Source organism: Mixophyes fleayi, chromosome 7 (genome assembly GCF_038048845.1).
Source record: "Mixophyes fleayi isolate aMixFle1 chromosome 7, aMixFle1.hap1, whole genome shotgun sequence".
NCBI classification, from domain to species: Eukaryota; Metazoa; Chordata; class Amphibia; order Anura; family Limnodynastidae; genus Mixophyes; species Mixophyes fleayi.
The window spans coordinates 148439913-148452346 of NC_134408.1; the positions used below are offsets into that span (position 1 = coordinate 148439913).

The 12434-nt window shown below is 43.4% G+C and overlaps 1 protein-coding gene across 7 annotated transcripts in view; it reads left to right on the top strand.

The window, feature by feature from the left end:
* BIN1 (bridging integrator 1) overlaps positions 1-12434 on the top strand; it is a 90826-nt gene that overhangs the window by 42374 nt on the left and 36018 nt on the right. For all 7 annotated transcript variants that reach the window (XM_075181111.1, XM_075181114.1, XM_075181112.1 and 4 more), the window contains exons 2-4: positions 1621-1701; positions 10116-10170; positions 12264-12358. In XM_075181111.1, coding sequence (XP_075037212.1) covers positions 1621-1701; positions 10116-10170; positions 12264-12358 — 231 coding nt within the window. The remainder of the gene's footprint in view (positions 1-1620; positions 1702-10115; positions 10171-12263; positions 12359-12434) is intronic.

The following is a 12434-nucleotide window of genomic DNA, read 5'->3' on the forward strand; positions in this document are numbered from 1 at the left end:
CTGGACAGATGTGACGACAGTCCCTCTGGGCTATTTTTTGGGTTGTTTTTTGCAATTGAGAAACAAAACAAAAACATCTCTCTCACGAGGAACTGAACTGTTTTTCCCTCATGGTTCAGTTTAAAGAAAGAAGATAGTCTATTTAACCGTGCCTACACGTTAAATAATTAAATAGTGCAAAGAAAATGCAGCTGCGCTAAGGATTCTGGGATTGTGAGCTGCAGTTTGTCTGAGCTACATATTAAATATAAGATATTTATATGCTAATTGGTGGGACCAGAGCACAACATCTCCGAACGTACAAACTTTGAGTTGTAATTGTGACAAGAATTGGCATTTACAACAAGTGCACGGTTCTACTCTGGGGCCAGTTATGAAAATGGTCAGCGCACTTGATATACATTTTTGGCGTGAACAGCAGGAACGTATTCCGATGTCCTTTATCCCTTACCAAAAATATCACAGTAACCAGCCAAATAATCATCACATTGCCTGGTAATTTGGTTGCTTACTATGGTAATTCTAAACTCTTTTTTTAACCTGGGTTATCTATAACGATTTTACCAACGATTCATGTGTACGCACTATACACGTTTTACCTTCAGATCTGTGATCTTCATCTGTCGAAAAGATGGTGACTCTGTAAACTCTATGATCGAGAGTGCGTAGACACTGCTTGATTGGAACAACGTCGTTCCATCGTTGAACGAGATTTTTAGTCCGGTTTAAAAATCAAACGATACGATACGATGTGCTCTAGAAAGATAATCGCTCATCTTTGGAGCGTACACCCTAATGCGATATCTGACCGAACAATCGTTTATTGAGTGATTGATCCAATAATCTGCTGTAAGCCTTTTCATGTGTACCCAGACTTATAACAGATAATCTTCTCTGAAACCAGCAGTGCTGGTTTGAGGGCAAAGTTGAACTTCTTGTTTTTTTCAGAGTGCGTCAATAGCATTGACCAGTTCTCTGTCTTTTATCAATTCACATGTTACAAGTGGGGTTAGAAATAATGATCGTCAAAATGCAATGTGTCAAATGCAATCGTGTAAAATAGTCCTTAAGTGTTGTATCAACAGCTCCTGACTCACACTGAGTAATTATTATTACAGGTACAGTTGTGCTCAGCGGAAAGTCTTTGATAGTAAGTTGTTGCTATAAACCGAATCTCTGCCACATGTCACTATTTTTTAAAACGGACCAGAAACTGCTTGTTTCACTGAAATATTTTTGTTACATTTGTGCTGATTGATGTGGCCCAAAGAGCTGACAGTCTATACTGGGAGTGTATGCACCTTGCATAGTATGTATATGTGTGCACCACGCAAAAGCAGGCAGTATATTTTCTATGTATGCAAAATTTGTATATGTACCTCTTGTGTCGCAGCATGATGAAGGATTTGCTGGTAACTATAACGGGTACCTCTGTGTTCAGATATAAGACTCCTCTCTATGCCGTCATGTCCCAAATACTAGAATCTGTTCCACATTACAGTCTTAAAAGGATGATTGTATATGGACTCAAAAGACGATATTGGTTACAAAAAAAATGAAATAAAAATATAAAAAAATCAAATTTTGCTAAATTGTTTTCTTTTGTGTTTTTTTCTGTAGGTGCTACAGAAACTTGGGAAAGCAGATGAGACAAAAGACGAACAGTTTGAACAATGTGTGCAAAACTTCAACAAACAGTTGGTAAGTGGCTGTAAAGGCTGATTTTACCCCTCCAATATCAGAATAAAGACTGACATTGTTATTTACTAGAATATAAGTAGGGGCGCTGATTACACATGTATATAAGTAGTGGCGCTGATTACACATGTATATAAGTAGGGGCGCTGATTACACATGTATGTAAGTAGGGGCGCTGATTACACATGTATATAAGTAGGGGCGCTGATTACACATGTATGTAAGTAGGGGCGCTGATTACACATGTATGTAAGTAGGGGCGCTGATTACACATGTATATAAGTAGGGGCGCTTATTACACATGTATGTAAGTAGGGGCGTGATTACACATGTATGTAAGTAGGGGCGCTGATTACACATGTATGTAAGTAGGGGCGCTGATTACACATGTATATAAGTAGGAGCGCTGATTACACATGTATGTAAGTAGGGGCGCTGATTACACATGTATATAAGTAGGGGCGCTGATTACACATGTATATAAGTAGGGGCGCTGATTACACATGTATATAAGTAGGGGCGCTGACTACACATGTATATAAGTAGGGGCGCTGATTACACATGTATGTAAGTAGGGGCGCTGATTACACATGTATGTAAGTAGGGGCGCTGATTACACATGTATATAAGTAGGGGCGCTGATTACACATGTATGTAAGTAGGGGCGTGATTACACATGTATGTAAGTAGGGGCGCTGATTACACATGTATGTAAGTAGGGGCGCTGATTACACATGTATATAAGTAGGAGCGCTGATTACACATGTATGTAAGTAGGGGCGCTGATTACACATGTATATAAGTAGGGGCGCTGATTACACATGTATATAAGTAGGGGCGCTGATTACACATGTATATAAGTAGGGGCGCTGATTACACATGTATATAAGTAGGGGCGCTGACTACACATGTATATAAGTAGGGGCGCTGACTACACATGTATATAAGTAGGGGCGCTGATTACACAGGTATAGCTTTTTCTGGTTTCTACAAAGGTTTCACTGATTAATTGGGTTCCTGTATTCTGGCACATGTCTCTTTGTTCAAAGTAACATAACCATTTGGGAATATATAGTAATGTTCTTAACGGAACACTCCCAGGTAATGAATGACTGAGCTGCTCCTTCACGGAGGCCTGGACATTATAGAAGGAAGCAGTTTATCCCGAGGCTCCAGAGCTGGGCGCGGAGCCTGTGGGGGGCCACAACCAAGTGGACCAATAGGAAGCTGCAAGCAGAGAGCCTGAAGTTGCAGGAAGCTGCGGGATCACACCTCTTGTTACAGGGTTTTACCTACTTTCTATGACTGGAGAGCTCACCGTTCATAAAGTTCCATTGTTTACATTCTATTCCCCATAATCCTTTTATCTCCATCCCAGAGCCCTGATAATCTGAGGTGTTATAAATCATTCTTATAATGTCTTGGGGGTGTGGTGTAATGACAAAAGATATGTGACACAATGGGGAAGAAACACAACCTCAGCAGGGCGTGGGCAGGTCTGGACAGGAACGAAAATATGCAAAGAGCCACAAGAGACACAACCCTATAGTGTTGCTGAACATCTGCTTCATTGTGGCTAGAACAGGGCAATTCATACCCCCCCAATATAGGTCACGTGACACTGGGGGTGTGGCCTCTCCACCAGCGATGCGCCTAGATAGGCTAGCCAGACTGCCCTGTTCTTCCCTCCCATCCAAAAATTTTTATTGCCGTGTGCACCCCAGTAATTTGCCACTCGTTCACCGATACTTTGCCATGCAGAACAGCACTGGACAGAATCTTTCCCAACAATAGGGACAGATCCCTCAAATCGGAATTGTCCCACCTCTATCGGGGCGGTTTGTGGTATGGGCAATGTATATACTAGACATAGTATTAGTTTATCCCTCAGATGGATCAATGTACATTTTTCAGGTTCGTAGTTCGAGAGCAGTTCCCTCTCCCCTAAATGTTTCACATCCAGGGGCAGCACCCTTAGTTACATTGAGCTTAAAAACAACTACAGAAAAACATAATATACTTACAGCGTTTGAGTGTTTTGTTGCACAATAACTGACTGTAGATTGTCAGCTCTTCTAGAACGACAAAGAAATATTAAGCAGAGACCTGTGATGACAGCACTATGAAGTCACGCTGAGGTCTTACTGGTTGTTGCTGGAGGCTGAACTGTGTCCTAGATACAAATTGCTGTCATTCACTGATCAGCATTAAGACATCTTAATCACTGAGTGTCAGCCAGGATGTCGGTCTCTCACTCTCTCACCAGTGTGCTGCAGCCAGGATGTCAGTCTCTCACCTGTGTTCTGCAGGCCAGAATGTCAGTCCTTCACCAGTGTGCTGCAGGCCAGGATGTCAGTCTCTCACCAGTGTTCTGCAGGCCAGGATGTCAGTCTCTCACCTGTGTTCTGCAGGCCAGAATGTCAGTCCTTCACCAGTGTGCTGCAGGCCAGGATGTCAGTCTCTCACCTGTGTTCTGCAGGCCAGAATGTCACTCTCTCACCAGTGTGCTGCAGCCAGGATGTCCGTCTCTCACCAGTGTTCTGCAGGCCAGGATGTCAGTCTCTCACCTGTGTTCTGCTGGCCAGGATGTTGGTCTCTCACCTGTGTTCTGTTGGCCAGGATGTCGGTCTCTCGCTCTCTCACCAGTGTGCTGCAGGCCAGGATGTCAGTCTCTCACCAGTGTGCTGCAGGCCAGGATGTCAGTCTCTCACCAGTGTGCTGCAGGCCAGGATGTCAGTCTCTCACCAGTGTGCTGCGGGCCAGGATTTCAGTCTCTCCCCAGTGTGCTGCGGGCCAGGATGTCAGTCTCTCACCCTCTGCTGTATTCTGGGTTTTCTCAGTAATTCGGTTGTGTTGCTGTGAAAGGGTTTAATATGCATCAGCTGCTGTTGGCAGCTTGGAGATTAATAGTTACAATTTCATCATGTGCTTGAAAATTCTCTTGGACCTTCATTTCCTACTTGTGCAAATATGTAATATGAGGATAATAAGTGATGGAGATCTCCTGCTGTAACAGGGGATTTGGGCTGCAGAACCAGCGCTGGAGAACTCTCTTACTATACAGCGTTTCGTACGGCCGCACCAAGTGGAGGATGCAGAGAGCGGTGTGGACAACAGATGTAAACATTATTAGAAATTACATTTCTGAAGAATATATTTCTTAACATAACATCCTCCCCCCTGTATAGCGTGTAAGAACCCTGCTTGTTACCTGAAGCCGGGGTTCACGGCCCTGTAGGACTCCATCCATTATATCTCTCTCACTAGCTCTACCTATAGCTGTACTGAAGGGCTGTAGACAGCTCGTAGCGCTCACGTAATCCCCGCAGCGTCACTGCAGAGACCACGAGCTGGTCCACGTCCTGAATCCGGGTAACCGGAGCGGTTCTTGGACTTTATTGTCTGTATTGTCCAAGAGTGGACAGGCCCCTTTAAAACCTTGGAATTATGGATCAAAGGGGGTTGATTTAGAAAATATTTATGATACTAAAAATACATAACATTATTAGTCCATTGTATTTCCATTTATAAACTGTAATTGAAGTGTATAATTCTAAAGAATGGAGCTCAGGACCCTCAGTCTCCCTCGTTGGCCTATTGACCGGCTCCTGGACCATGACAAGTGGATGGGATTTAGTTCACTATAAACCTTTTATAATAACTTCTATTTTGCTCCATAACGCAGAGGCTTTGATGTATTAATGTCCAGCTGGTATAACATAAAGCACTGACTGATCCTGGAGGCAGACACTCAGCAGGAACGAGCTTTGTCCTCCCTGCCGGTGCTGTGGGGTTTTCTCCATACAGGAAGCCGCTATGTGTCCTCCAGGTTTGAAAACATCCTGCAGAGCAGCGGTATAGAAATGACTCAACTTCTCAAAACACAGACAAGACGCTGAGCTCGCAGTACTGGGAGAGACCAGGACAAGGTTAATTCTTATCACCGGCCTCATGGTGCTGAATAAATCTAAAATGAACTCCAGATGCCAGAAAAACATAGAGAAACCCATTGGAGCAATCAATACATTAGAGAGTCTTCTGGTGAAACAGCTGCTGTGGGTGATTAGTGCTGAAATGTGTGGATTCTTGTCCTGTTGCATTATGGGTAAAACTATGAATATTGACCTGTACATTTCACAACTTCCTGTGCTGGGGATGACGTCGCTCCATGTGGAAAGTGTTAAGCTGGGTACACACCTATGTAATCCTAGTTCAGATGCAATTTCTGTAATGATTTCACCAATGACTGAAAGTCCCGATGAGCAGCTGATTCCTGTGTAGACAGTTACATGATTTACCTTCAGATCTGTGATCTTCATCTGTCATAACCATCTGCTGAGAAGATCCTGACTCTGTACCCTCTACAGATATCTGTCTACACTGCTGGTCCTGAGTGCGTACACACTGCCACATTTGCCCGACATCGTTCCATCGTTGATCGAGATTTTTAGGACGCTTAGAAAACCAACTCAACAGACGCGATCTGCGTTGGTACGATAAAATACAATTGTGTGTAAACGCTTTTGCAATATCTTGTGATCTGCACAATAATTGCATAACTGTAACCAGTTTTAGACAGTAATTCTGTAAAATCGCTTTGACACAATGTAACAGTAAATCAATGCACTGATACTCTAATTACAGGTGTCATAGGAGGTAGGTATCCTATGAATAGAACCATCGGGACACTTTATTCCAGGATTATGTAAGAGTTTAGCCTGACATCACTATTAAGCTGGGTACACACTACAGAATTTTCCACCAACTTTTTATGCCGATCGATTTTACATCCGATCGCTCGGTCCATGGACTGCATACACACAGCCTTGTTTAGGACAATAAAGGGAAGAGCGGACGTCCCATTAGCGACTTTTTACAGCCATGTTGTTGTGAGCAATGACTGTAATTTCGTACTCACTGATGTGGATCGGTCGGAAGTTTATACGCACTACACAGCGGAAACGAGATTGGAACGAAAATATTTAACAGTACGACCAACCAAATGAGGCGACAATCGTCCATTTGGGCAGACTTTCGACCATCGTGTCACTACACACACTGACCCGACTTTTGAACGAGCGGTCGTATGTCGGCTGATTGAGCTGATTATTGGACGAAAACCGTGTAGTGTGTACCTAGCTTTAGACATGATAGAAATAAATTGTAATGTATCGTAAACACTAACCCGCAATAAATCCTACATTACACATTTAGAATGCTGAATGTGGGACAAAATAAAATGCGCACTTGTTACAACAAACTGCGCCCAGCTAAATTAAATTTCCAAAGTGGAAATTTAATTAAGCTCCACCCCTTTGTGGGCTGCAATTTAGGATGTCCTGCCAAAATCAGGAGAGTTGTAAGGTATGCACATCAGGCCCCTGGAGGCCGTCTCGCAGCTCTGGAGGAGCCGTGCGTTAGGGAGGGGCTACAGAGTTTTTAGACTCCACCCCCGAGCACCTGTCTGCATGTAGACAGGGGGCAGGCACACCCCCCCCAGCTCTATAGTAAATGTAAAGTGTCCACCCTGACCTGACTAAGCACTTCTTGTGAAATCCTGTACAAGTTAATGTATTTATTTTATGTCTAAACCTATATTTATATGGTGGATACATGAAAACTAGCTGATGGGGACAATGCCTTTAAGAAAAGAGGATTTCCAGGAATCGGAGATTTACTATCTGGTTTATTTTTGCTCTTGTTGTTGTTGTACTTCTGGTTTTTTTCTGTTGATGTGAGCTGCTTGGATGTTTCTGTGCTGCTCCCTGCGTGCTGTCTGCCGTGAGTCATTGTTGCTGAGGATCAAGCACAGTTGCTGCCTCAGCCCCCACATCATGCGATGTCTCCTGCGGTGCGAACACAAAGGGGATCCATGGAGAGCACACGGAATACATGTGATACGTGTCTCCTGGTCAGAGGTTGGAGGAGGCTGCCTGTGATAACAAGACCCCCATCCCCCTGTGATAACAAGACCCCCGTGCCCCCCCTGTGATAACAAGACCCCCGTGGCCCCCCCCCCTGTGATAACAAGACCCCCAGCCCCCCCCTGTGATAACAAGACCTCCTACCCAGGGCCCCTCTGTAATAATAAGACCCCCATCCCCCCCTGTGATAACAAGAGCCCCCCTACCCAGGGCCTCTCTGTAGTAAGACCCCCAGCCACCTCCTTCTGTGATTCATATGTAATTGGGCTGAGTGATGTCTTCATGATGGAGAGTTACTGACCCTGGAGAGATGAGCTACCGACATAATCCACTTTCTCCACAGCTGGATATAACACAGACATAGAGAACATTCTCCTGTCCAGTTATAAGGAACATTCTCCTGTCCAGTTATAAGGAACATTCTCCTGTCCAGTTATAAGGAACATTGTGGACCATTTGGTTTCCCCCAACAATTAATATGGTGCAGCGTTGGGCTCAGGTTCCCGTATACTGCACCAGCGGACATCCATTACTGATTTATATAATGACCAGATAAAACATCGAAAACAGCTTAGACTTTGCAACTCTATCAATAATGTGGGCAGTCGGGTTATATTAGAATCATTGTTAGGTTGCGGAATATATTAAAGTGAGTGAGAAAAATGTTTCTACATAAAGCTCTATTTTGTTTTCATCTGTTCATTGTTTATTTCATGTACTATAACGGTGGGGAAACGCCTAGGACTAAATTGACCTGTGTAAAGTGTAATATTTTATATTTATTTTTATAAACACATCCAATCCAAAGTATTTGTACAAATGCAGAGAGGTCCATGGGGGAACATGCCAAGCACAGTGTGTCTGTGAAACTGTATTTAATAACCCAGGTAATCAGGGGCGGCCTGGGCCATAATATACATGGACAATGCTGCGTGTACTACTGTTAGGTGCACGCAGCTCTCCCTTGTCAAGCAGAGCCGTGTGAAGTGGAAGCAGGGTCCAGCCACCTCAATTTTACAGTGCCCCAGGCTTGGAGGGGGGTTTCCAGGCACCAGGAACCCCCTCCTCCTCCTCGGTTTGCCTATGAGAACCCTTAACTGATGGAAACAAGCACTTGGGCTGTAGAGATCTTTAGGTTGACCACAAACTCGTCTTTTTGTAGAGAACATAGGGCCAGATAAATCATCCTTCACTATCGCCTTCCTCCTCTGCTTGGTGGCCCATTGCTGTGAAATTTGCATCACTGAACTCTCATATGTTTCCCGATGTAATGAGAGGTTTATGTACCCACGTATGATGTTCTGCCCTGTGGAGTTCTGGTTGGTCTGCTTCTGATATAACTGGCTGCTTGCACCACAGGATGAAGTGTGCAGCCCATTGATCTGCAGTTAGTCGCCTGTTTGCCTGATACTTCAGGATTGCGATAATCGTGCTTTCATATGGAGTACAAGCGTCTGCCCATTGTTGTCCTTTGCTGATGATATTTCATTCCAACAACACCTTAGATGAGCGTTAGCTACTCGAGCTGCGTTGACCAACAGTCACCCCTGTTTCAAATGTGTCTTGCAGCCATGCTAACCATAATTATAGGCAATCAGGGCAGTCCAACATGACCCTGACATGCTGGGGATATATTTATGACATTAAATTATGAGCCAAATCTGTGTTGAAGCCCTGCTTTCAGTATGCTTGGCGTCCCCCATTTACCCTGGTGTTTTTTTGTTTTTTTTTTACTTACAATTCCCAAGAAACACGTCCTGTAAATCAATGAATCGCACACAAATAGAACCTTCTTCGCAATCTATAAAGTGATGCTTTTTAAACCTCAATTTAATGTATTATTGCATGAAAACTTTGTGTTTGTGTGTTTGCAGCAGAGTTTACAATGACGTCCATAGAAGTTTCCATAGGCTCAGGCATCCCGAAGCCCAAAAAGTAAATTTTAACTGAAGCAATTCGACTGTGTCGCCAATAATGAGGGTCCCAGAGAAAATTTGTTTTTATAACTTTAAATCACACAAATCATTTCCTGTGCGATCTACAAAATGTGTGACCCTTATATTTATGATGCAGCTTGTTAGCTGCGTAAAAAATGAACGCATTAAAAGGTGGGTGCATGAGCCCCCCAATATTTCTGCTGCTACCCACCATATAAATGCATGGCATTTTTTTTTCGGGTAAAGGGGGAAGGGGGAGCACCCGCATTCATTTTTAAAAGTTTCTTCCTATGGTTAAAGTGTATCATTTGCCTGTAGATGGTGGCTGCAGACATTTTGTTGAACCAGTATTTTTGAGAATGTAGCCTTATGCCTCCGTGATGGTGATAGATCCTAGTGATTATTTGGTCCTCTGACACAATGTCTGCCCCCACTGTGCGCCGGTCACATGTCTCTTTTAAAGCTGTCTCTTACAGACTGTACCTTCTTGGATACATTGTTGCAGTTTCACATCTCAGTATATTTTGTCTTATGACCACCTGACCTCTCTCCACAGACAGAGGGCTCCAAACTGCAGAAGGACCTGCGGACGTATCTGGCTTCTGTAAAAGGTAACATTTCTACAGAGACGTTCTAACAGATGTGACACTATGTATCTGCTTTTTATTAGGTGGTTCAGTGCAGATTAATGTAAATTCTGAGACAATCTTTTAAAATAAAGAGGAAATAACCTAAGCGTAAATCACAGTAAGCCACACATGTCCCTGTTTCATATGGGAACCTTGTAAAATACAATGATCTGAGCATGCAGGTATTTGTGTGCTTGCCTTGGTACGTTCCTTCAGAGCTGTCTCACTCATTTATATTTTCCCATTTAGATAATTCTTTATAGACCACTTTTAAATCCATATTGTTACATGTTGCTCAACCAAACACGCCCATTACCCGAAATTCACTACCATACCAACGCAGGATTTGTAGAGGGGGGTTTCCACACCACACCACCATTGGGCGTGACCAGCATGCATGGGGGCGTGGCTATAATATTAGACAGTGCTTGGCTGCTCTCCAACTCTTCCTATCCCTATAACATACATGGGCAATGCTGCGTGCACTACTGTTAGGTACACGCAGCTCTCCCTTATCAAGCAGAGCCGTGTGAAGCGGGGGCAGGGTCCAGTCACCTCAATTTTACAGTGCCCAGGCTTGGAGGGGGTTTTCCAGGCACTACGAACCCCCCTTGGTTTTCCTATGCATAATCTGCCATCTCCTTGGCCGATGTCCAAGTTACCAAGTTAAACTCGGCTACAGTCGCAGAATAGTTCTGCCCACACATTTGGCTGCCTCCGCGTTACACCTCCCTTTTTTATGCCATCCTCCAAAAATTTCTAGTGTCTTATTAATTAGAGAAGTGTGTTTTCCGAGGTGGGAATTCCGGATAAATCTCTGGCACCATTAATCTTCAGCAAGTAATCCCAGCAATAAGTAAAACTGACCACATTGATTATGTGCAAATTAAGACATCTGAAAAATCTCGTGATTCAAACCTTGAAAAGTCAGATTTAGCCACCACCATTTTCTTATCTGCAATTAGCGCAGTTACAGTACGGCGGACGGACTGATGGTCCATTTACACTGAAAGCAGAAAATATGTTCTTTAATAGTAAACACTACAATGTATTCAGGCTGCATTTAGTTATGTGGTTTAATGGAATAGTTACATTAAACAAGACTATAATAGGGGAAGTTGTATGCTAGTGAGTAAATATTTGTATTATAAGTGATGTCTGCTCTTCAGAATTCATTACAAACACTTAAGAAATAATAAACTACTGCATATTATAGTGATATCTGTAGTCTTCTATATCCTTCAACCTTTTATATGGTCACATAAAGAATATCATTATCATTTATCCTGGGGGGGATACATTATTGCAAATTTGTAATCAATGTCTTCATTCATATGAACACATACACATGAGCTGGACCACATTTGACATGTGGGTATGACCTGCTTTCCTCACTTGCCTTGTTTAATCTAGAAGTTCATATCACACTCCCTAATGATGATTTCATATATAGCACATTTTATGCAGCTCTCTACACTGAATATTACCAGCACTATTTTCTTGCTTGTGTTCATTGTTCACAATCTATTGTTTTGTTCCGCTGTGTCCCACACACAATATAACATTGAGTTGACGTTGGGATTTTAACCAGCGGTTCTGGTCCGTATTCGATACATTGCATCGTACAAGTGATTCATTCAGACCCAAAGACGACCATTTACGGTCTCCATGAATGTGAAAACAGTCAGTGTTGGCCCAAATTTTCCCCAAATTGCTCTGTTTGTGGGTTCAATACTTTCGGCACGTGATCAATATCTGAGGACCGGTAGAGGTTTTAGTGACTATCTGTCGATGACCTTGGCCTGGTTGGTCAATAACTGGCCTTGGCCCCCGTCATCTGGTCACGTCCATTGTACGGGAGCTTAGAGCTTGTGATTGAAACGTTGTGTATTGACCAACAGCGCGTGATGAATATCATATGAGAAGGGTATAAATAGTCCGACATCTGGATCTCATTGCTTGTGTTGGCGGATGAGGCTCAGAAATCAGGAGATATGTCATAATGTTTTCATTATTATCTCAGATGAACAAACCCCACATACAGATAAATGTCGGCTTTCTCTGTTCCCCGACAGCTATGCACGAAGCCTCCAAGAAACTTACAGAGTGCCTGCAGGAGATCTACGAGCCGGAATGGCCTGGGAGAGAGGAGACGGAGAAGATAGCAGAGGTGAGGAGCCCGTATCTGCCTTCAGGTTCCTCTGACGGAATCTTGTGCAAGCTCGTTTGTCGGCATTTAGGGTTCT